Source organism: Lipotes vexillifer, unplaced genomic scaffold (genome assembly GCF_000442215.2).
Source record: "Lipotes vexillifer unplaced genomic scaffold, Lipotes_vexillifer_v1.1 scaffold95, whole genome shotgun sequence".
Taxonomy (NCBI): Eukaryota; Metazoa; Chordata; class Mammalia; order Artiodactyla; family Lipotidae; genus Lipotes; species Lipotes vexillifer.
The window spans coordinates 458618-485078 of NW_006791458.1; the positions used below are offsets into that span (position 1 = coordinate 458618).

Sequence of the window (26461 nt, forward strand, 5' to 3'; positions counted from 1 at the left end):
GGAAAGAGACAAAAATTTACTAAGGACTCTAGGGTAGTGTCTGCTATACAGTAGTGTAATTTTCTTTTAGTGTTAAGTTTTCCTATAAATGTAGCTTTTTTTAGGAATCACTAACATAAGACAAAAAAACAAAAAGGGAATGCTCACACATACTAATTTTGAAAAACAAAAACCTTAGTATTTTTATAATGGCATTTTTTAATGGTTTATATCTGAGTTTTATTCTGAACACAAATTTCAGAACCATTAAAAGACGCAATTATAAAAATCATAAGCTTTTTCTTCAAAATTAGTATGTATGAGTGTACATTACAAGTTATTTAGAACCTAAAATTACTAATTTTAGACAAATAAATTTAATAATTTTACTCTTATACTAGCTACCATATATTTGGGTTGAACCATATAAAACTGTCAAAATTCAAACATTTTTCAACTCACAAAAAATGGAATTTCTTGCGGCTTAATCTAAGAGTTAAGTAATCATTGCCAGCATTCTGTTAAACAAACCTCCTGAAGTGGGTATGAAGTACTCAGCTTAGGCTGAACATGTTTTAGTTGGCTAGAGATATTATTCCAATTGAATTACTTCTGAATAAGTACATTACTACACATACTACCCTACAGTCCCTCTGGTTACTTTGGACTTCTCAGTAGTAACATATACACCCTGCAAAGACTGGAGATGTTTTCATCATTCTGCGAGATCAAAGTGGGTTGATGTCAATACCTTTTGTGTAAAATTGGGTCTCTATGTGTATTCCGGAACATGTGCATGTGCCTGTATGCACAACTTCAGTATCAAATCCCAGAGAGTTCTCAAAATCAACATTCATCCCCCCCCACCAAGAAATATTGTAATTTATGTATGCCCAAAATTGTTCTAGTTTTTTTTGTTGCTGTAAATATGGCTGTGTAGATAGAAAGTTAGGTCGAGGTATATTTTCTTCCTTTTTGGAGGGGGTAAAGGAGAATAAATGCAATGTTGGGAAATGATGAGTCAATCAAAACTGACAGGGAGGTGAGTGTTCCAGAGGTAGCTCAATACAGTACTAAGAACATGGGCTCCATCACCAGAGAGCCTCCTGGCCAAATCAACACCTAGAAAATTATTGACTGAAAGGCATAGGAAAGTCACTGACCTCTCTGTTTCAGATGTGTCACCTGGAAAATGGTAATAATGAGAATAATGAGCATGATAATGGCAGATATTTGTAGAGCACTTATTATGAGCCAGGCGTTCTGCTAATTACTTTCCTTGAGTAAATTTACTTATTACTAGGAACTATTATTTCCATTGTTTTACAGAGCAGGATGTCTCAGGGAGGTTAAGCAGCATGAAGGTCTCACAGCAGCTAGTACCTGGAGAACTAGTGCATAACTTACAGAGCTGTTGTGGTGATTAATGAGATAATACATGTAAAAAGGTTTAGCCCGGGGCCAAGTTTAGGCATATATAAGGGGCAGGCTAATTAGAATGCAAAATACTCTAAAGCAATAACTCTTTGAGATAAAGTTATAGAGTAATTAAAAAGCACAAAATGAGAAAAAAAATCATACATACAAAGTGTATTTTTAATGTTGATTATCTCAGGGTGAACTGAGTCCCCTGATGAGGGTATTATGTATTAATATAAGAGACAGATATAATGAGTTACACTTGCTTGATTTTTTAGCCATCCTTAGATTGAGTCCCATTATAACTGAGAAGGTGAATCTGTAATAAAATGCAAAATGAGCTAAGCAAAAATAGTGGGAAAGCTTATTGCATTGACCATGTGTGTTGTAGTTTCGCATACAAAAAAATAATCAATCACTTCCGATCTTGGATCCATCTTCTGGGTGGTCTTTGGTGCAGCTCTCATGTCCCAAATGTGTCTCTAGCAATTAGAGCTGCTACCATGTGCTTCTTCCAAAATATTGCAACTGAACATCTGGTGTGACGGCTTCTATTAAGGGGGAGCTCAGTTTTACTCCATTACATTCTAGTTTATGAGGTTGAGAGTGTGGAAATATTACCATGACCTATAATTGGATCAGCAATTTGTGGGCTGAGATGTGGAAGACGGAAAACATTTTAAAGATTTTTTTTGTGTGTGTGTGTGGGAATATTCACACTTCTCTCTGAGTTCTTTTTGCTTTGGACAGATAAATTGTGTCCTTCAGAAATCCTCATCCCCAGCCCTGGGGACTTTTCTAGTAGAACTAGAGAAGCTATGAAAAACTGAAAGAACAATAGTAGCTCTGAGGGTGTTTGAAACATGCGGAAAAAGGATAGAATGAAAACTCATTCTCAAATGCCAGTGGGTGGAGAGAACAAATCTCAGGGGGGATTCAGGAATAGTGATTAGTAAAGAGGTTTAAAGAATCAAAATTTGAAACCCATGCAGGAAGAGTGAATAAGTGAGAAGAAGCTTTATTGTGCCCATGAATAAATATTCATGGAGGATCCATTGTGTTAAAGACAAGATGCTTGGATCACTTGTAAAGAGATGATGGCATGGTTTCTGACTTAAAACAGTGCAGTTTAGTTGGGAGATTTCCTGTCTCCTCTAAATAACATTACAAGAGGTAGCAGTTCAATTCAACAATGCTTAGGATGCTACAGACCACCACATTAAAGGAGTCAGAGGATGAACATGGACTGTGATGGGGAGAAGTGGTAAAGGTCCTCATGAATGCTTAGAGGATGGGTATGACTGGGGTAAGCAGCAAAGGAGGGGCATGGGGAAAAATAATAAGCAGAATGGAAAGTAAAAGATTGCCTGTTGGAATGCAGAAAAATTCAGTTCAAGCAAAAGTTTCAGGAAGATGATTAGTTGAAGTTAAATGGAGTGACAGAATCCTAGAACACCTGACACTCCTAAACAGGGATCCTCACTCTGTCTCAGTTCATTCACTGTGGATAAGGAAAGAGATACCAAGAGGTGAAGTGACTAGAACAGACTGGGAAAAGGCTTGTAAGGAGCTGGGACTATACAAACAGTGGCATCTCCTTGAATGCTTTTGTAGAAGAATCTGTGGACTTGAACTTCCAGTGCAGTGTAGAGGATGCTATTAAAGCTAAAACTAGAGTGAACAGGTGTGTGTGTGTTCATCTCCCCTGAGTATTAAATAAGAAACAGATATGAAGGCTTTACATTAGAAATAAAGTGAAATTTCCTAACAGATTGAAGAAGACTGAAGTTAGTGCCAGAGGAAGATTCTGGGATCTCCATCTTCGGTGGTTAGAAATAAAAATAGGGATGGATTTTTACTTCTCAGTGATGGCTTAAATGTGAACTTTCAAAAGAAAGAATGGTGGCCACTTAAAGCTCTTACTTCTTATGTGATTCTAGGCAATATCCTTTGGTCAATACAAAGGAGATGTGTGCTTTGTTAATAACAAGCTGAAAGGCTTAGGTTTTCTCATTTATTTGTGACTATGAGTAAATTTCCTTTTTCTTCATGCTGAGCTCTAAAATATGCAGAGTGAAGACATATTTGTTATGCTAGGTTCTATTTTTATAATTTAATTCAACAAGGAATTGGTTATATAATTTTTGTTGCATAAATAATTTATATTTATAAAACAAAAATATATAGAACAAAACAAAAACAAAAACAATTGAAAATCACTTATCTTGCCATAAAGAGATACCACTGTTAATATTTATATTTGCTATTAGACACATTTCTCCAATATATACCTGTATGTTTCTGAAATGGAATCATGTTGTGCTTATTGTTTTTTAGTATTCTTTAAAAATAATAATATATAGTAATATATTAATAGTATGTTGAGAGTACCTATTCATGTCAATAAATATTTTACAATGTTATTTTAATTCCTGCATATATTATACTATATATTAGTACTATGTTTTATTTACTCAATTTCATGCTGATGAACATTTAGGTCTTTACTAATTTTGATTTTATTGCTAATATAATAGTACATATTTTAGGGGAATAAATGTACATTGTCTTACATTTATTCTTTCACATCTTTCAATATATAGATTTTTATTGCTACTATGTGCTAAGCTCTCTTTTAAGCTTGGAGTTACAGTGATGAACAAGTTTAGGAAAGCTTTATGTTTTCATGGAACTTACCTTCCAGTTGAGAGAAATGAAAAATAAAAAAGTAAACCAATAAATGATTATGATTAGTTGAAAAAAGTGATAAATGCTATAAACATAATAAAAATGGGGGATGTGATAAGGTCCGATGGGGTTGGGAGTAGGATGGTCAGGGACGGTCCCACTGAATAGATTTGACATTTTAGTTGAGCTCTGAGTCCCAAGAAAGAGCCAACCACACTTGGGGACATAGTTTTTCCAGTTAGTCACTAGTTAGGACAAAGTTAAAGCTGAAAAAGCTTGTAATATTTGCAAAAGAGAAGACAAGCTAGCGTGGCTGGTCTTAGTAGGGTGAGGTGAGGGAAGAGCAGAGGTAGTAGGTAAGATCAAAGAGGTGTGCAGAGTCCAGGTCATATAGGACCTTTAAGGCCAAAGTCGTAAGTTTGTGTTTTACTCTGAATGCAATGAAAAGCCTTTGGGTGATAATTAACCAAGGTAGACGTGTGATTTGCTTTTCGTTCCTACCACCATGAGAGGAAAAGGGTCAGAAGCAAGGAGACAAGTAACAGTCTCCACTGAGTAACAGTGGCATCATAATGACTTAACAAGTAATGGTGTCTGAGACTAGGTTATTAGCATTGGAAACAGAAGTAAGGGAGTTGTAATATTTGGAGATAAAGCTGTCAGAATGTACTGCTTAATTATTTTCTACAAATATCCTTTGGAATGTAAATATCAGAGCAAAGGGTATACACAGATTAGAGACCTCTGTACATACTCCCAAGTATTTGCAAGGAAATTTGTACCATTTCACAGCTAATGGTAGTTACCATTTACCAGAAAGTGTGCACAGTATTGGTCATATACACAGGAATAAGGAACAATCTTTGCTCTCAAGGGGGTAACAGCTTATGATGTTGAGAATATGCTTACTGTGTAATTACTATGAATGTGCTTACTCTGTCTTACTATGGTGTTTATTTAGGTGATAATTTCTGCATCAGATGGAGTGTCTTTTCTCCCATGAGGGAGTAAAAACAGAAGTTTTAAATTAGGGAAATAATTTGGCATCCTAATCTTTGGAATTCAATCCTCTTGTATCACCTTTTTTAAAAGTGGAAAAGCCAAACAAAAATAATGAAAGACTTTTCTAAACATGCCCCAAATTAAAAGGCTATGCAAAGAATGATAGTAAAAGCTATAAATATGCTATTTGAACAAACTATCATGGAGTTTTATTCACATGAAACTTGCATTTTGTTTAAATTAAACTTGCACTCACAGTTTCTATAATATAATCCTATACTCACAGGTTTTACTTCCTTAAATACATTAGCCGTATCTTACAAAAGCTCAGATTCTTAGCTCAGAATCAGTCTAGCGTAATTTAAAGGAAAGTAACACATGATAGTATATTAGAAGTTGTTATTTCAGCAAGGGATAATAAGATGAAGCTCAAATTTTTATTTTCTTTCAAAATTATAAATCCTGAGCAGAGAGAGAAGATATTTCTCTGAACATATCTAATTTTGGAGAGAAAATTATACCTGGGAAACCACGAAACAAGATTAATCACCAAAGCTCAAGATTCTAGGACAGCAGCAGCAATTTTCAAAGCTTAGAAGATGTAGTTGCAATAGGTAAAGCAAATTAAACAACCCACACATTATCAGTGATGAAAATAAACCGTAAACCCTGATCATTAAAAAAGTAACTGTTAGGCATCTTTATGTCCTCAGATGGCAGACCAAATACCTATGAACCCAATCCCCTACACCACCATCTTCTCCCCAAAAAGAGAAATAGGAAAAAAACACAAAGATAGGGAAAATGACATAATTACATTTATAATTGTTTCCATATACATAAACATGCATTGCAAAAAAAAAAAAAAAAAAAGAAGGAAAGCTTGGAAATGGTCTCCAGAGAAGAAAAAGCATATGGAAAACCATAGACATAAATGAAGGTAGGAGAAATCTGAAGCAAGTCCAGGTGGGAATATATACCACCCAAGTGCAACTGGCAGGCTTGAGACCAGGGTAAGATGCTGCACCATCCAGAGTGAAAGTCTATACTAGAAGCAGGCACCTGCTGTCGCCAGAATGATGCCACTAATCTGTGAAAGGAGTAGGTGGAGAGAATGAGCCTCAAGAAGATATTTCCCATTATTTGATGGTAAAATACCTTAAATGGCCTATGTTGCTATTTACTTCTTTTGGTTTGTCTTATTAATAGTTAAGCATTGTCAACTGACCGAATATGTCAATTCAGGTTGAGTTGAAAGAAGATAAATAGAAATTTGGAAAGTATGCAAAACCCCAAAACACAGTGATTATAGAAGTCAGCCTAATAACCTTATTGCTTTCATAGTTCTAAAGTACCTACCCCAAGATATGTATCAATTACAAGGGAAAATAGTAACTTCACAGTGGAGAAACTGGGCAGGTACTACATTAACCAACTGTTCAAGATTAATATCCTCACCAGTAATAAGACATATTGACATCATATACCCATTATATGATGGACATAGTGTTTCTTTGGTGATATTCTGGCCAAAACTGTATAAACTCAGTCTCATCATAAACACATCAGACAAGCTCAAATTGAGAGACATTCAACAAGATAACTGAGCAGTACTCTTCGAAAGCATTACATCATCAAAGACAAGGAAAGACTGAGGAACTCTCACAGATTGACGGATGCTAAGGAACAGAAAAACTAAATACATGGTGGGATCTTGGACTGGATCCTGGAACAGGAAAAGAACATTAGTGAATAAACAGGTGATATTCTAATAAGGTCTGTAGTCTAGTAAATAGTATTATATTAATGTTAATATCCTAGTTTGATATTGTTCTATAATTATGCCAAATGTTAATCTTAGAGGAGGCTGCGTGAAAAGTATACAGAAGCCCTCTGAAATATTGATATTTTTTTTTTGTTTTAAACTATAAAGTTAAACTAATTATAAGAATGACTTTAAAAGGAAACAGCAAAATAATAAAATGTTTTATGTAGATTGATGTCCACCTATCAAATATACAGTAACAGGAGGTAAACAGAAAAGTGTTCATAGAGCAAGAATAGGAAGTTCACAAAATAATAAAGTTAAAAAAGATAATAAACACATACACAAATTATTTCATACCGTATATTTTGTAGAACACTAAACCAAAGAAACAGGAAGAGTTTGAATCTTGGTATTGGGAATGAATTACAAAGACAGCAGGAAACAATTATGAAAGTACTTTAGATGTTTAGAAGGTTTTGAAATGGCGAGATGCATTTGAACACAGGGGTGGCAAAGCATTTCTTAGAATGGAATTGTTTTATTCCTAGGGGTGGAGTTGGAAACTACCTAGTCCAACTGCCTCATTGTACACATGGGGAATTGTGAAACTATGACCATTTAGTGGTAATCTTATTAGTGCATCCTGATGGGGCCACGTGTCCCCTGGTATGCATGGAGATGACTTATTTTGTAGCATCGCTGTACTCCACCCGCCTCCAGGTGTCAAAGCAGCTCTTGTTTTCCCCAATTCCTAAGTTCATTAGCTTCAGTTTCTTCTTTTGAGTTGGAGACAGAGACTCATTCACCTCAACCGAGGTTATGACAGATGGACATGAAAGTACTGTGGTAAGAACCTGGGGGTATCTGACCTTAGAGATCATGGGTTTTTTTGTTTGTTTGTTTGTTTTGTTTAAGCAGTTTTTAAATTTCTTTTTTAAATTTACATACAGAAAAATCCACTCATTTTGGTGTATAGTCCTATGAGTTAACTAATGTCTAGAGTTGTGTAACCACCACTACAGTTTAGATGCAGAGCAGTTCTGCTACCCAAAATCATTCCTCATGCTGTCCCTTTGTAGTCAACCTCTCCAGTACCTCAAATACCAGAGAACCACTCATCTGTTCTTTGTTCCTATAGTTTTACGTTTTCCAGAATTTCATATAAATGGAATCATATACTATGTATTCTTCTGAATCTGCCTTCTTCGACTTAACTTTCTTTGAAAATCATTGATGATGTTGCATGTATCAGGAGCTGCTCTGAACATTTGCACACAGGAGTGGGATTGCTAGGTTGTATGTCAAATGTATGTTAACTTTGTAAGAGATTGTCCAGCTGTTTTCCAAGTGGCTGATTATTTGTATTCCCACCTGCAATGTGTAAGAGTTTTAGTTGCTCTGCATCATCATCAGCACTTGAAATGGTCAGTTGTGTTTTTGTTTTGTTTTATTTTGGGGGCCTTGTTCAACATATTTACTTGTATACAATTTTAAAGTTTGGAGACCACCTACCTTTGGGATGTGGGAGTGTCGCATTTACAAATTTCACATATACAGTAGTGAATATGTGGATCTCACACTAACTTAGACATCTATCTTGCTTACTTGTTTGCTTATTTATTTACATTTGCACGCTCCAGTTGATTCACACTATTTGCTGAAAATATTATGCTTTCTCAAATCTACTACCTTTCTACCTTTGTCAAAAATCTTTGAGCATATTTGTGTGGGTTTATTTTTAGATTCTACTATTTTATTGATCTACGTTTCTATCAATACTATACTATCATATTGTCTTAATGTAGTTTCCGAGTGAGTCTTGAAATTAGGTAGTGTGAATCCTCCAGTTTTGTTCTTTCCTTTCTAAATTGTTTTGTTTATTCTCGTTCCTTTGCTTGCCATATAAACTTTAGGATCAGCTTGTTCATATCTACAAAAATCCTGCTTGGATATTGATTGGGATTAAATTTTTAAATTTTATCTGCAGATCAATTTGAGAATTGACATCTTAACAATACTCACTTTTCAAATCCAGGAACGTGGTGTATCTCTCCATTTATTTTTGCTTTTGGCTGTGTTTGTGTGAATGTGTGTTACTTTAAGAAGATAAAAGAGGCAGAAAAAATAAATAAGAAGCTCACTATTGTAATGGGTTTTCTTCACATTTTGATTTTCTGCCAATCTGCCTATTAGTTTTCACTTTGCACAGTCCTTAAATAGTGGCTTTTTTTATTCTTTCCAGGATCGTTAGTTGTGATTAGCAGGAGAGAGAGCCTGTAGTAGGCTTACTCCATCTTGCTCAGCATTGAAAGTCAATTGGTTTTAGTTTTGATGATCTAACTGCTTCTTGCATGGTGATGCCATGGGTTGCAGAGCACCCAGAAGTGGTTTACTTGCTTTTTTTCAGTTTGAATAAACCAAGAGTGACGCAGCTTCCTGAAGGCAGGCTTGTTGGATGGGTGTAAAAGATGTTTTCTACATAAAAGTTCAAAGCATTTATCCTGGGGGCATGAGGGTCTGGGAGAGAGGGTAGAACACAGGACCATTGTTTCCTTTTATGTCCAGTAACATTTATTTCGATTCAGGAACCTCTTCCTTTCTTGACAGTGTCATGATGTGTCATTTAAAAATAAAAGAAATGAAAATTGATGTGACAGTTAGCAGAATCACCAGGGTCTGTCTGGGACCATTTCTTAGCAGGCACTGCCTTGCTGACAAATAACAGGAGTTAGCATATGACTCTGGATCTCACAATATTACCATTTATTTAGCCCAAAAGAAAATACAATTTCCTGTGTCCAAACACATCTCAGCTGACTGATAAACTCCAGCACCTTCCGAACTGTGTTATCTTCCCTAACTCTTAAGAGGGCTGATGTAGCTTCATCTTCTAATAGAGATAATAATCGAATTTTCCATTTTATCTCCAAGAATCGGAAATCACTAAGTGTGTTCTCTCAAGCACAATATAAATTGCCTATTTTATTTATAGCCAAGTTTTTAGGCCGTTTGCAACATAGAGACATGTAAAAAATGTATCTGATCCATTTTCCATTCTCTCGTTGTATAATTCATAAGTCTTCAAGTTAGCTTTTATTATAAATCAGGATGTTATGCTGGAGATCCTCAGACTAATTCTTTAATAAAGCAGAGTGTGCTAGAACAGTCCAGAGCACTCACTAAAGTAATCCACTCAAGTAAATTTCACCTACAATTATTTGATATACCTTTAGGATATTAATATTCTTCTGTTACAATAGAAGTTTGATTCTGTGCTTCTCATTCAGAAGTCAGCTCTACACTGACTTCTGAATGAGATAAAAATTTGTATATTTGTGAAACCAGGGAAAATATTTAAATTTTTTGCTGGAGGATTATACTTTTCCTATGAAGCTATTTAGTGTTTTTAGCAGGTAATATCTAGCAAGTCGTATTTTAAAGTTACATAGCCAAATTAAGATGTATAAATCTCAGCAAGGGTTGGAAAAACTCAAGGACTTCACAGCGATTGAAGTGTGTATTTTATCCACAAAAGTAGGCAGGTATGTGCAGAAATCCAATAGGCATACCATATTGGATATCCATTCATTCATTATTTGTGCCCTGGGACTGTGCTGGCTCTCAGGTTGCAGAGATGATTAATACATAATTCTTTTTTTTTTTTTTAAGCCCTCAAGTAGGGCATTGTGAACTGATATTAAAATAGAATGGTAATTATCCTTTTCAAATGAATATTTGGTCCTTCATTTAGTCATTCAAATGAGGGTGACAAAGCAATTATATTGTACCCTTAGGCCTCTAATGGAGAAAACATGTCACAATATGTATGTAAATACTTTCTTCATAATTTATAGCTTTTTGTAGTTTACAGATTGCATTTTTTTTTTTACATCTTTATTGGAGTATAATTGCTTTACAATGGTGTGTTAATTTCTGCTTTATAACAAAGTGAATCAGTTATATATATACATATGTTCCCATATCTCTTCCTGCTTGTGTCTCCCTCCCTCCCACCCTCCCTATCCCACCCCTCCAGGTGGTCCCAAAGCACGGAGCTGATCTCCCTGTGCTATGCGGCTGCTTCCCACTAGCTATCTACCTTACGTTTGGTAGTGTATATATGTCCATGCCTCTCTCTCGCTTTGTCACAGCTTACCCTTCCCCCTCCCCATATCCTTAAGACCATTCTCTAGTAGGACTGTGCCTTTATTCCTGTCTTACCCCTAGGTTCTTCATGACATTTTTTTTTCTTAAATTCCATATATGTGTGTTAGCATATGGTATTTGTCTTTCTCTTTCTGACTTACTTCACTCTGTATGACAGACTTTAGGTCTATCCACCTCATTACAAATAGCTCAATTTCGTTTCTTTTTATGGCTGAGTAATATTCCATTGTATATATGTGCCACATCTTCTTTATCCATTCATCTGATGATGGACACTTAGGTTGTTTCCATCTCTGGGCTATTGTAAATAGAGCTGCAATGAAGATTTTGGTACATGACTCCTTTTGAATTATGGTTTTCTCAGGGTATATGCCCAGTAGTAGGATTGCTGGGTCATATGGTAGTTCTATTTGTAGTTTTTTAAGGAACCTCCATACTGTTCTCCACAGTGGCTGTATCAATTTACATTCCCACCAGCAGTGCAAGAGGGTTCCCTTTTCTCCATACCCTCACCAGCATTTATTGTTTCTAGACTTTTTGATGATGGCCATTCTGACTGGTGTGAGATGATATCTCATTGTAGTTTTGATTTGCATTTCTCTACTGATTAATGATGTTGAGCATTCTTTCATGTGTTTGTTGGCAGTCTGTATATCTTCTTTGGAGAAATGTCTATTTAGGTCTTCTGCCTATTTTTGGATTGGGTTGGTTGGTTTTTTGTTATTGAGATGCATGAGCTGCTTATAAATTTTGGAGATTAATCCTTTGTCAGTTGCTTCATTTGCAAATATTTTCTCCCATTCTGAGGGCTGTCTTTTGGTCTTGTTTATGGTTTCCTTTGCTGTGCAAAAGCTTTGAAGTTTCATTAGGTCCCATTTGTTTATTTTTGTTTTTATCTCCATTACTCTAGGAGATGGGTCAAGAAGGATCTTGCTGTGATTTATGTCATAGAGTGTTCTGCCTATGTTTTCCTCTAAGAGTTTGATAGTTTCTGGCCTTACATTTAGGTCTTTAATCCATTTTGAGTTTATTCTTGTGTATGGTGTTAGGGAGTGATCTAATCTCATACTTTTACATATACCTGTCCAGTTTTCTCAGCACCACTTATTAAAGAGGCTGTCCTTCCTCCACTGTATATTCCTGCCTCCTTTATCAAAGATAAGGTGACCATATGTGCATGGGTTTATCTCTGGGCTTTCTATCCTGTTCCATTGATCTATCTTTCTGATTTTGTGCCAGTACCATTCTGTCATGATTACTGTAGCTTTGTAGTCTAGTCTGAAGTCAGGGAACCTGATTCCTCCAGCTCTGTTTTTTGTTCTCAAGATTGCTTTGGCTATTCGGGGTCTTTTGTGTTTCCAAACAAATTGTGAAAGTTTTTTTTCTAGTTCTGTGAAAAATGCCAGTGGTAGTTTGATAGGGATTGCATTGAATCTGTAGATTGCTTTGGGTACTAGAGTCATTTTCACAATGTTGATTCTTCTAATCCAAGAACAGGATATATCTCTCCATCTATTTGTATCATCTTTAATTTCTTTCATCGGTGTCTTATAATTTTCTGCATACAGGTCTTTTGTCTCCTTAGGTAGGTTTATTCCTTGATATTTTATTCTTTTTGTTGCAATGGTAAATGGAAGTGTTTTCGTGCTTTCACTTTCTGATTTTTCATCATTAGTGTATAGGAATGCCAGAGATTTCTGTGCATTAATTTTGTATCCTGCTACTTTACCAAATTCATTGATTAGCTCTAGTAGTTTTCTGGTAGCATCTTTAGGATTCTCTATGTATAGTATCATGTCATCTGCAAACAGTGACAGCTTTACTTCTTCTTTTCTGATTTGGATTCCTTTTATTTCCTTTTCTTCTCTGATTGCTGTGGCTAAAACTTCCAAAACGATGTTGAATAAGAGTGGTGAGAGTGGGCAACCTTGTCTTGTTCCTGACCTTAGTGGCAATGCTTTCAGTTTTTCACCATTGAGGACAATGTTGGCTATGGGTTTGTGATATATGGCCTTTATTATGTTGAGGAGAGTTCCCTCTTTGCCTACATTCTGCAGGGTTTTTATCATAAATTGGTGTTGAATTTTGTTGAAAGCTTTCTCTGCATCTATTGAGATGATCATATGGTTTTTCTCCTTCAATTTGTTAATATGGTATATCACGTTGATTGATTTGCGTATATTGAAGAATCCTTGCATTCCTGGAATAAACCCCACTTGATCATGGTGTATGATCCTTTTAATGTGCTGTTGGATTCTGTTTGCTAGTATTTTGTTGAGGATTTTTGCATCTATGTTCATCGGTGATATTGGCCTGCAGTTTTCTTTCCTTGTGACATCCTTGTATGGTTTTGGTATCAGGATGATGGTGGCCTCGTAGAATGAGTTTGGGAGTGTTCCTCCCTCTGCTATATTTTGGAAGAGTTTGAGAAGGATAGGTGTTAGCTCTTCTCTAAATGTTTGATGGAATTCGCTTGTGAAGCCATCTGGTCCTGGGCTTTTGTTTGTTGGAAGGTTTTTAATCACAGTTTCAATTTCAGTGCTTGTGATTGGTCTGTTCAACTTTTCTATGTCTTCCTGATTCAGTCTTGGCAGGTTGTGCATTTCTAAGAATTTGTGCATTTCTTCCAGGGTGTCCATTTTATTGGCATAGAGTTGCTTGTAGTAATCTCTCATGATTCTTTGTATTTCTGCAGTGTCAGTTGTCACTTCTTCTTTTTCATTTCTAATTCTATTGATTTGAGTATTCTCCCTTTTTTTCTTGATGAGTCTGGCTAATGGTTTATCAATTTTGTTTATCTTCTCAAAGAACCAGCTTTTAGTTTTATTGATCTTTGCTATTGTTTTCTTCATTTCTTTTTCATTTATTTCTGATCTGATTTTTATGATTTCTTTCCTGCTAACTTTGGGGTTTTTTGTTCTTCTTTCTCAAATTGCTTTTGGTGCAAGTTTAGGTTATTTATTCGAGATGTTTCCTGTTTCGTGAGGTAGGATTGTATTGCTATAAACTTCCCTCTTAGAACTGCTTTTGCTGCATCCCATAGTTTTTGGGTCATCATGTTTTCATTGTCATTTGTTTCTAGGTGTTTTTTGATTTCCTCTTTGATTTCTTCAGTGATCTCTTGATTATTTAGTAGTGTATTGTTTAGCCTCCATGTGTGTGTTTGTATTTTTTACAGCTCTTTTCCTATAATTGATATCTAGTCTCATGGCGTTGTGGTCGGAAAAGATACTTGATACAATTTCAATTTTCTTAAATTTACCAAGGCTTGATTTGTGACCCAAGATATGATCTATCCTGGAGAATGTTCCATGAGCACTTGAGAAAAATGTGTATTCTGTTGTTTTTGGATGGAGTGTCCTATAAATATCAATTAAGTCCATCTTGTTTAATGTATCATTTAAAGCTTGTGTCTCCTTATTTATTTTCATTTTGAATGATCTGTCCATTGGTGAAAGTGGGGTGTTAAAGTCTCCTACTATGAATGTGTTATTATTGATTTCCCCTTTTATGTCTGTTAGTATTTGCCTTATGTATTGAGGTGCTCCTATGTTGGGTGCATAAATATTTACAATTCTTATATCTTCTTCTTGGATCGATCCCTTGATCATTATGTAGTGTCCTTCTTTGTCTCTTCTAACAGTCTTTATTTTAAAGTCTATTTTGTCTGATATGAGAATTGCTACTCCAGCTTTCTTTTGGTTTCCATTTGCATGAAATACCTTTTTCTATCCCCTCACTTTCAGTCTGTATGTGTCTCTAGGTCTGAAGTGGGTCTCCTGTAGACAGCAAATATATGGGTCTTGTTTTTGTATCCATTCAGCCAATCTGTGTCTTTTGGTGGGATCATTTAGTCCATTTACATTTAAGGTAATTATCGATATGTATGTTCCTATTCCCATTTTCTTAATTGTTTTGGGTTCGTTATTGTAGGTCTTTTCCCTCTTTTGTATTTCTTGCCTAGAGAAGTTCCTTTAGCCGTTGTTGTAAAGCTGGTTTGGTGGGGCTGAACTCTCTCAGATTTTGCTTGTCTGTAAAGGTTTTAATTTCTCCATTAAATCTGAATGAGATCCTTGCTGGGCAGAGTAATCTTGGTTGCAGTTTTTTCTCCTTTATCACTTTAAATATGTCCTGCCAGTCCCTTCTGGCTTGCAGAGTTTCTGTTGAAAGATCAGCTGTTAACCTTATGGGGATTCCCTTGTGTGTTATTTGTTGTTTTCCCCTTGCTGCTTTTAATATGTTTTCTTTGTATTTAATTTTTGACAGTTTGATGATTATGTGTCTTGGCATATTTCTCCTTGGATTTATCCTGTATGGGACTCTCTGTGCTTCCTGGACTTGATTAACTATTTCCTTTTCCATATTAGGGAAGTTTTCAACTATAATCTCTTCAAATATTTTCTCAGTCCCTTTCTTTTTCTCTTCTTCTTTGGAACCCCTATAATTAGAATGTTGGTGCATTTGATGTTGTCCCAGAGGTCTCTGAGACTGTCCTCTGTTCTCTTCATTCTTTTTTCTTTATTCTGCTCTCCAGTAGTTATTTCCACTATTTTATCTTCCAGGTCACTTATCCGTTCGTCTGCCTCAGTTATTCTGCTATTGATCCCATCTAGACTATTTTAAATTTCATTTATTGTGTTGTTCTTCGTCTTTTGTTTCATCTTTAGTTCTTCTAGGTCCTTGTTAAATGTTTCTTGCATTTTGTCTATTCTATTTCCAAGATTTTGGATCACCTTTACTATCATTATTCTGAATTCTTTTTCAGGTAGACTGCCTATTTCCTCTTCATTTGTTAGGTCTGGTGGGTTTTTATCTTGCTCCTTCATCTGCTGTGTGTTTTTCTGTCTTCTCATTTTGCTTATCTTACTGTGTTTGGGGTCTCCTTTTTGCAGGCCGCGGATTTGTAGTTCCTGTTGTTTTTGGTGTCTGTCCCCAGTGGCTAAGGTTGGTTCAGTGGGTTGTGTAGGCTTCCTGGTGGAGGGGACTAGTGCCTGTGTTCTGGTGGATGAGGCTGGATCTTGTCTTTCTGGTGGGCATGTCCACGTCTGGTGGTATGTTTTGGGGTGTATGGTTTTAGGCAGCCTCTCTGCTAATGGGTGGGGTTGTGTTCCTGTCTGGCTAGTTGTTTGGCATAGGATGTCCAGCACTGTACCTTGCTGGTCGTTGAGTGAAGCTGGGTGCTGGTGTTGAGATGGAGATCTCTGGGAGATTTTCGCCATTTGATATTTTGTGGAGCTGTGAGGTCTCTTGTGGACCAGTGTCCTGAAGTTGGCTCTCCCACATGAGAGGCACAGCACTGTCTCCTGGCTGCAGCACCAAGAGCTTTTCATCCACACAGCTCAGAAGATAAGGGAGAAAAAGTAGAAAGAAAAAATTAGTAGAAGTAGAAAGAGAGAAAGAAAGAAAGAAAGAAAGAAAGGAGAGAGGGAGGAAGGAAGGAAGGAGTGAAGGAAAGAAAAAAAGAAATGAGATAAAGTAAAATTAAATAAAGTAAGATAAAATATAATAAAGTTATTAAAATAAAAAATTATTAAGAGAAAAAAAAGAAAAAAAATTTAAAAAACAAACATAAAAAAGGACAGATAGAACCCTAGGATAAATGGTGGAAGCAATGCTATATAGACAAAATCTCACACAGAAGCATACACATACACACTCACAAAAAGAGGAAAAGGGGAAAAAAATCATAAATTTTGCTCTCAAAGTCTACCTCCTCAATTTGGGATGATTCATTGTCTAAAGGAGGGAAGGAAGGAAAGAAAAACAGAAGATAAAGTAAAATAAACTTACTAAAAAAATAATTATTAAGAAAAATATTTAAATAAAAAATGGACGGATAGAACCCTAGGACAAATGGTGGAAGCAAAGCTATACAGACAAAATCTCACACAGAAGCATACAATACACACTCACAAAAAGAGGAAAAGGGGAAAAAATCATAAATCTTGCTCTCAAAATCCACCTTCTTAATTTGGGATGATTTGTTGTCTATTCATATATTCCACAGATGCAGGGTACAGCAAATTGATTGTGGAGCTTTAATCTGCTGCTCCTGAGGCTGCTGGGAGAGATTTCCCTTTCTCTTCTTTGTTCGCACAGCTCCCAGGGGCTCAGCTTTGGATCTGGCCCCGCCTCTGCGTGTAGGTTGCCGGAGGGCGTCTGTTTTTTGCTCAAACAGGACGGGGTTAAAGGAGCCGCTGATTGGGGGTTTTGGCTCACTCAGGCCGGGGGGAGGGAGGGGCACGGAGTGCGGGGCGAGCTTGCGGTGGCAGAGGGCGGCGTGACGTTGCACCAGCCTGAGGTGCGCCGTGTGTTGTCCAGGAGGAGTTGACCCTGGATCCCGGGACCCTGGCAGTGGCGGGCTGCACAGTCTTCCTGGAAGCGGGGTGTGAATAGTGACCTGTGCTCGCACACAGGCTTCTTGTTGGCGGCAGCAGCAGCCTTAGCGTCTCATGCCCGTCTCTGAGGTCTGCGCTTTTAGCCGCGGCTTGCGCCCGTCTCTGGAGCTCCTTTAAGCTGCGCTCTTAATCCCCTCTCCTTGCGCACCAGGAAACAAAGAGGGAAGAAAAAGTCTCTTGACTCTTCGGCAGCTCCAGACTTTTCCCAGACTCTCTCCAGGCTAGCTGTGGCGCACTAACCCCCTGCAAGCTGTGCTCACGCCTCCCATCCCAGTCCTCTCTAGTCGCTCAGACCAAAGCCTGAGCCTCAACTCGCAGCCCCACCCACCCCGGCGGGTGAGCAGACAAGCCTCACGGGCTGGTGAGAGCCGGTCGGCGCCGATCCTCTGTGCGGGAATCTCCCCGCTCTGCCCTCCGCACCCCCGTTGCTGCGCTCTCCTCCGGGGCTCTGAAGCTCCCCGCTCCGCCTCCCGCAGTCTTGGCCCACGAAGGGGCTTCCTTTCCTCCTTCACGGCTCCCTCCCACTGGTGCAGGTCCCGTCCCTATTCCTTTGTCTCTGTTTATTCTTTTTTCTTTTGCCCTACCCAGGTACGTGGTGGGGTGGTTTCTTGCCTTTTGGGAGGTCTGAGGTCTTCTGCCAGCGTTCAGTAGGTGTTCTGTAGGAGTTGTTCCACATGTAGATGTATTTCTGGGTTATCTGTGGAGAGGAAGTTTATCTCCGCATCTTATTCTTCCGCCATCTTCTCGGAAGCCTACAGATTGCATTTGAGTTATGTTTAATTGTCATAATAATCTTCTGATAGATCAGGAATATATTAAAAGCCCATTTATAGTTAAGGAAGTGAAGTGAAAATAAGTTATGTAAATTTACTCCTAGAAATAGCTGGAAGATGCTGGAGCCTGGGACTCTAAGACCACTGCTCACTTTATAACAACGCACAGTTTCTCAAGACGAAAGAGCCTAACCTGATGATCCAGAATCCCAAAAATTGTCATGAAATACTAACTGAGCTAATATTTTTTAGATAGGTGGGAAGCTACATTAGTCTCAGTATAAATGTCACCTCCACTAGGAAATTCACTTTGATCAGACAGATTGAGATTCTCATTATAAACTCTTATAATTACTACTGTAATAAATTAACCATTTTTTACAATTGTATTTATGTTCCACCTAAAACAATCCTGGGTACCGCACTTTAAGACAAATTAATTATTAAATAATTATTTCTTACCATCTTTCTTCCTGAATAATGTATGATAAATTTCACAAGGATATGTATGCTCTCTTCACTTCTGTATATACTGTGGTGCCCGACACATAGTACGGGCTCAGTAAGAATGGGTTTAGTAAATTAATATTTGCCTATATGCGAATAGTATATGTTTTTGGTATTTGGTTGTGTATATTTTCTTGTGAATATTGAAGTGTTTGCCTGTCTCCCAAGTCCGTTTATGTACAAATTAACGCTTTTTTTCTTTTATCTTCTCAATTTCACAGGATTATACCTTGACAATGTACTTTCAGCAAGCTTGGAGAGATAAGAGGCTATCCTATAATGTAATACCTTTAAACTTGACTCTGGACAATAGAGTGGCAGACCAGCTCTGGGTGCCCGATACTTACTTCCTGAACGATAAGAAGTCGTTTGTGCATGGAGTGACTGTCAAGAACCGCATGATCCGCCTGCATCCAGATGGGACGGTCCTTTATGGCCTCAGGTCTGTAGCGTCCATTTCAAAATTGAACTCTTCCTGAACATAGTAGTTACTGTTTATTTTTGGAGGGGCATATTGTGCTGTTTTCCTTAGTCCTCCTTTAATTCTGCTGATAAGCAGTTAAACCTCCTAGTCAATAGACATCTGAGAGCTCAGTGTTCCATGTTTACAAAGGGACTTATCCCAGCTAAGCCTAAGTTTTTCTGAATTATCTTCCAATATCAGCTGCTGATCCTAAAGCTGCTTTCTTTTTTTTTAATTGCTTAAATATTTATTGTTAATGGTGATGATTTTTTTATTTCCAAAAGAAGTGAAAAATTTATATATTATATTATATATACACACCTGTATATAACACAGTTATATCCTTTGTCTATTAACGTTAGATGCATTAACAAATTTCTGTCAATTTTGTATTAACATTTCACTTCAGCTGATAGAGAAATTTTAGAAATTATGCCACTTTGGAGGTTCTTGTAATAGTTCAAACAGGGTATGATAGAGGCCTGAAATAAACTATGTCAAGAAAAATATAAATAAGAGGCAAAATGTTTATTTATACTGAAGGGCAAAACAGTATTTTTTTTGGCTCATAAAGCTGCTTTCTTTAAGGAGTAGGAATAAACAATATCAAAATAGCTTAGACACAGGGTCTCTTTAAAGTGGAAAAAAATTATGAGTGCCAAATCCTTGTTTGAATGTGGCAGATATTCTGTTTCATAAATTGTTCCTCAGCTCTATGAACTGGGTCTGGTCCTCTGAGAACAGGAAGGCTTTTTTTGCCCTCTTACCTCCAAGGAGCAATCAGACTTGCAAATAAATAGCCATCATCTCAGATTTATTAATAATGAATTTACACTATTAAATGTACCTTTCTATCAGAGAAGAATTGTGATGCTCTGCTCTTTGGAGGATGAATTGTGAAATATGACAGTTTCTTCTTTTAAAGTTTATTTTGTATTAGATGGTTCCCTGGAAAAAAGATGAAGAAAAAAGATATCTGTCTTACTCTGAAAACATTGCAATGTAAAGAATTCCTCTGCATTATTGGGGAAGACTCTATTCTGAAATGTTCAGTTGTCTCTGATATATTCTGTTTTACGTGAACATGTGGTGACTTTATCATAATAATGATAACAATATTATTATTAATTTATTGAACACTTGTTGGGGTCAGACATTAGTGAGTGCACTCCATGTATTATTGCAGTTACAATAACTTATAATAACCTCATAAGTTAAAACTGTTATGATCTTTATTTCAAATGAAGGCTGGTGTAACTTGTCTAAGATCACAGAGAAAGTAAGCAGTGAAGATGGGATCTGAGTCCTGTTCTAAGTTCAGAGCCAGAGCTCTTAACCATTACCTAGGTTGCCTCTCACTCCCACAGTTTTCTTATCTGTTATATCTAATTTTCATTATCTGCTGTGTTCATCGTTCCTGACTGGTGCATTGTCTTAGATCCTTATAAGCCAGCTTCTTTGTTTGTTTATCCTGTTTGTAGAGAAAATGGCATTTGTTTGTCAAGGGAGGGAGAAACTGAGGCCAAGAGAGAGCATGTTTGTATGCTGTGTCAGCCATTGGAAGTAAAGAGATGAATTGGATACAGGCACTGCTCACATACAGGCCTTAGGGAAAAAGAGAAATAGCGGAAAGACAAAAATAAGTTGACTGGCAGTGTCTGCAAATACTCCACCAAAGTGGTGGAATTTGAAAGTACTTATAGAAAGAATTATCTTAGCAGATACCTTGTGCTAAACTTATTGCTTGGAATCCACTACAATTTATTGCTTGTGTCTATGTTCAATAGTGGCTGTAATGAAAATGTGGTATCACAAAGACCTTGATGAGATGGTGACCACATGGGCAGTGGAGGAATGCAAAGAGGTTGTAGTTCACACGTTTTAAGAGTTAAGCACAGAAAGAAGTCAGAATCCTGAAGAAGGCAGAGAGAAGCACAGAAATAATAAGTTACTCATTTGGCAGGGAGTGAGCGGGGAGAGGCCTGGCAAGTAGCAAGTCTTGGCTAAGCATCAGACCCAGTGCTGGATACATTTTGCCCATCAACTCTTCACAGCAATCTTGTAGACATTACATTGTGTTTTCCTTTTTTTGGTGATACCCACATTTAGAGCAGAAAACCAGTTGTATTCTCTTTGTTACAACTAGCACTGACAAAGCACCTACACTGTAAATAAACTCAGTAAAGATTGTCAATGAATTTTGAATGTACATATGCAAAGTTGGATGGGTGGAAAAAAATCAACAATCAGACGTCTTTGAGAGGGACAAGAGAGGGCCAATATAGATGATAAATATGGCTTCTAATCATTAAGCCAATAATCAGACAAAAAAAGGTGGTGGCTGTTCATTCTTGTCATTAAGACCAATTGCACAGTATTACTGTAAATCATCACCCTCTCAGCCCCACTTCCAATAAGGGCTAATGGCAAAATGTGCAGGTTCCTGAACACATCTGACGTGCATAAAATTAACACTCCTGGACAAAGAAGAAGATTCATGGATTGTGATTGTTCTCTCAGTTGTGTAGTTAATCCTGAGTTTTGAAATTGATAAGAGGTTTTTCAGGAAATTTGTAAATATCCCATTCCAGTTTTTACTGATAAATAGAACAGTTTATTTCACAGCTGAAATTTAGTGCAGGCCAAATATTCCTTTTCAACAGCAGAAGTTTCATTTGCAATAAAAAGTAAAAGGAATTCAATTAAAATTGCTGCTGCTGGATTGATTCAGATCTACTTAGTTCCTTCTCCTACTTACCCACTCTGCTATCCCAGTCATTCTCTGTTACTGATAGTCTGCTAAGAAATTTTTCTTGTTTCTATGTTCAGTAGTGGCTGCATTCAAACAGTGTTTAGAAGAGTAATAGTATTAATATTAGTAGTTGGTACACATTAAAGGACTTAGCCTGTACATGTCACTGTGCCAGAGCATTGCTTATATTATCTCATTTAAAATTGACTTTATTCCTACAAACTGGGCGCTATTGGTTGGTTGGTTTTTCTGTTTTACATGAAGAAATTAAGGAACTTGTGTACCAAGTTACACAGCTACGGCACTGGAAAGTGTAATAGTTTGAATACAAAGATGTTGCTCTTCATTATCATTCTGTCCTACTCCTTAGGTACTGGCAAATGGAAATAAAGAATAGTAGAAATCACCTGAGAGCATGCAAGGGAAAAAAAGAAGGTAAAGAAAGTGATATGGAAACAGCTTGCATTAGATCCATAGATACAGACTTTTTTTTTTTTTTTTGCGGTACGCGGGCCTCTCACTGTTGTGGCCTCTCCCGTTGCGGAGCACAGGCTCCGGACGTGCAGGCTTAGCGGCCATGGCTCACGGACCCAGCCACTCTGCGGCATGTGGGATCTTCCTGGAGCGGGACACGAACCCGTGTCCCCTGCATCGGCAGGCGGACTCTCAACCACTGCACCACCAGGGAAGCCCCAGACTTTGTTTTTGATTGATAGCATAAAGCCCTAGAGAACAGCAGTCCTGAGTCATCTATGGAAGATGCATCTTTAAGTTCTGAGAGTCACACCATTCCCAGTTTACTAAGGGATGATTTTTGCTGTGTGGAATCCTGGGGCACAGACAAGATCATTGCAAAGAAGTTGGTCCGGGCAAGGTTCATCAGTCGGAATAAGGAGAATTGAAAGGCAATCATGAAGATCTAGACATAGAAAGCTGGTTCAAGGAAGACTTTAAATATAAGGCAGTGACCAATAAATTAGGTAGAACAAGTCCTCTGGGCCGAATGTCATGCATGTTCAAGGTAAAATCATTTAAGGACTTAAATGCTTCTTCTGTTGAGATGCACAAAGATTGGCAGGGATGAGGGGGCTGGAGGGGAAGTCATTCAGAGAATCTGAGTAAGCCTCTTTTGTAGAGTTTTCTTAGTGAAATTTTTAGGTATTAAAACATTAAAGATAAAGTAGTATGCAAAATATTAATGCTTGTTGAATTTCATGGTGGGTACATAGGTGTTTGTCATGCTCTTCTTTCAACTTGTCTGTATGTTTGAAAATTTCCATGATAAAATTTGGAAAAGAAAACATGGCCTAGGAATCTCTGGTTCTGTTATCTAAGAAATAGCACTCAAGATTTACAAGTCTGAAGCCAAAGAATGGTATTTCTGATCTCTTAGAGGTAGAGAATTACCTGTATGTGACATGTACTTTTAGTAGCTGTGTCTGAAAACGAGGTCATCTCATCTCAGAGGATGTGTACTTAGTGGGATCCATGACCACAGACAGCCAGGCTAAGCCATAACCCAGGGAGGAATGGTCATAGCTCTACACTTAAAGCTTGGATAACCTCCTTGTGAAATCATCCTCCTGCAAGGATGTACCAATTGCTTTTGACTGTACAGCGGGAGCTCTGAGTCCACTCATGCTGAAACAGTGTGTTTGCATAACATGAGTTTTAAGGATAGCGCTCAGCTAATCGACAGACTTGCATTAAGGTAGTTCAGAAAATGAACTTGGGAAGTTCAGAAAATGGAGATTGAGATTTAGAAATATGGGAAATGTTTTAGTTATTGCTGTTATAGGCTAGGTTTTAACAGTTTTCATTCTGATTGGATTTTTGTTTCCCCATTGCCAAAAACATGGATTAGCAGCTTACTCTCAGTTATTCCATTACTTTTCAGGTTGATAATCATTTTAGAAGGACAGAGTTCTGATGGTGTGCAAAGAGATGAATGGACACAATTGGGCAATGCAACCAACTTCCTTAACAAAATATTATGATAATGGAACTTGTATTTTCGTTTGGACTTTTGTCACTGACATCTTGTTGAAGCTTAAGCATCTTTTTCAGGTTTTAATTTCCTCATATATAAAACGGGGGGTAGATAAATTAGATAATGTCATTTTAACAACCCAATCATCTTCTGAATCAAATGAGATCAGTGAATGTAAAAAATTTTATAATCTGACATCAGACTGGAAAGTGAAATTATGTATTTCTAGTGGCATAGTAATTGGTAGATAGTAAGTGTGCAGTGTTACTTAATATTTGATAAATAGATGGATGCTGGGGATATATGATAAATAAACAGAAGGCTGGAACAGAGAAACGTTTAGATATCAAGGCAGTGATTTTATATTGTAGAATTTTACCCCAGGTATCTTTTCATGATTCTGTAAAGATACTCCTTTGTATAGAACAAAAAGAACAAGAGGAGCACAAGTGAGCAAGTCTGTGGAAGAGAATGGGAAAGGTCTAGGTCAGGCATGTCTAAAATGAAAAAGGGGACTACTAAAATACTAAGAGGATTGAAACCTGCAGTGGAGCCAATTATCTCCAGCCATTGCACTGGCAGGCTGAGATGAAGAGGAAGGAAACTAGATGCCTGGCTTGAGACCCAAGTGGCCATGACAGCCTTTAGAAGCTGCCCTGTAGCCCCAAACCCAGTACCTCATTTGTAGCATGCACTCAGTAATTTTCGTTTAAATCAAGCATTATATAGTTTCTCTTAAACCAGGCCTTTCCTCTTATTCTCATCATGTCTTATCATGCATCTATTTTCTCAACCTTGTTTAAAGATCTGCAGGAATAATTAAGAAAAGTGATGAATAATGTTGTTTTTCAAGTCTAAGTTTATAGTTTGTGGCTAAAGAGCAATAAAATCCTTAAATATAGATTCTTACCTTCACTCTTGGCTAGTTAATAACTCAGTTATACCAATGTGATCATAAAATAAAATACCTGCTTTCTTTTATGATATTATTTAGATATTTCTGTTAGGAGATGTAACTGGAGGTAGGGAAGAATAGTTTTGGGGATGAGCCCAGCTGTAGAAGTGGTGACAACAGACTTCTCAATGACTAGACAGAAGAATTCCTAGCAATTTATAAAGCACATATTCCAAACAGATTATCTGTATTTTATTCCAAAATAAAATTGGCCCAATCAAATTATTTTCAGAACACTTCAAGGAAAAATGTCATAGAAAGTACAGGATTTCTGCCGATGAAATTCATCTAAAGCACTAGCCAATAAAAGTCAGGTTTAATCTGGTGTTGACATGGCATCATAAAGAATGTTACATAGGTATAATTTAGACTGTTATTTACTGAAAATAGGAGACATTTATTAGATTTCAGAAAGCTAGTGATAACTGATCAGAGAATTAGGAGAGCTGCATTCTAATCTTACCTTTAGTAGTTCTTATAATTATTCATTTAAATTATTTCTAAATTTTATTATCACTCCCAAAATCTCAAAACCTGTGATTTTGCTAATCTAGGACTTCCACCTCATTATGCATACAGCGGTATTTAACGTGATATTGCAGTGCTTTAGCAGTTGTAGTTATCTTCTTGAAAAAAATCTTCTGATTAATTAAGAAGGCAAAAACAAAATCAGTGCATTCAGGTATATAAGAAAACCTGAATTATCAACTGATGGCACCCTTTTGTGAATGTAAAAATGTATATTTTTTATGAAAATTTAGAATCTGAATCCCAATTGGACTGTATATGCTAAGTCATTAACATTATATCATAAGCATTTTAGCACATTACTAAATTGTTCAACAAAAACATGAAAACAAAACCCATTTCCTCTTATGAGATGTTACATAATTATTATTAAACATTTAGAAAACACAGTTATGAAAATATAGCTACCCTTAATCCTATCACCCAGACTTAATCATACCTGCATCTTGATTTATACTCTTCCAGATATTTTTCTAGTAAAAAAGCATATAGGTAATTTGTCATAAAACAGATTCACATTATACATACAATTTTCTGATCTTATTTTTTTCTTTAACCATGAGTGCACCATAAACATGTTTGCCATGTCAATAAAACTGTGCTCACCATCATTATTTAACCATTATAAGACATATTTGGGATATATTCCTTTATCCAATATAGGATGTGGTTTATGGCTTTGACATAAGGTGAAATATGTAGTTATTGCTATAAAATGCAGGACTACTATTTCAAATTTACTTAATATTTTAGTGACAAACAGGCAAAGCTTTTTGCAACACAATTTGTAATCTTGTATTTGTATTTGTGCTGTTGTAACTTGTGGTGTCCTTAGTTAAATAACTGGCTCAGGAAATGTACTGATGCTGAGTATTAGGACAGTTCTTATGGAAGGTGTGACTTTCTTACTCTTCTGGTAGTAGTTGACCCATCTAAAAATAGCTGTTTGTCTTTTGGTGTGAGGGGGCAGCCCTTGATTTCATATGTCAGTACACCTCCCATATGTAACATTGGGTCAGCAACATGTCACTTCTGATTAAAGGTTCACATTCTTAAAGAAAGATTCAGCAGG

At 36.9% G+C, this 26461-nt stretch overlaps 1 protein-coding gene across 3 annotated transcripts in view; it reads left to right on the forward strand.

Moving 5' to 3' along the window:
* The window catches only part of GABRB2 (gamma-aminobutyric acid type A receptor subunit beta2), a 306620-nt gene that overhangs the window by 92080 nt on the left and 188079 nt on the right, over window positions 1–26461 (forward strand). For all 3 annotated transcript variants that reach the window (XM_007464398.1, XM_007464397.1, XM_007464399.1), the window contains one exon: window positions 18923–19143. In XM_007464398.1, the coding sequence (XP_007464460.1) occupies window positions 18923–19143 (221 nt within the window). The remainder of the gene's footprint in view (window positions 1–18922; window positions 19144–26461) is intronic.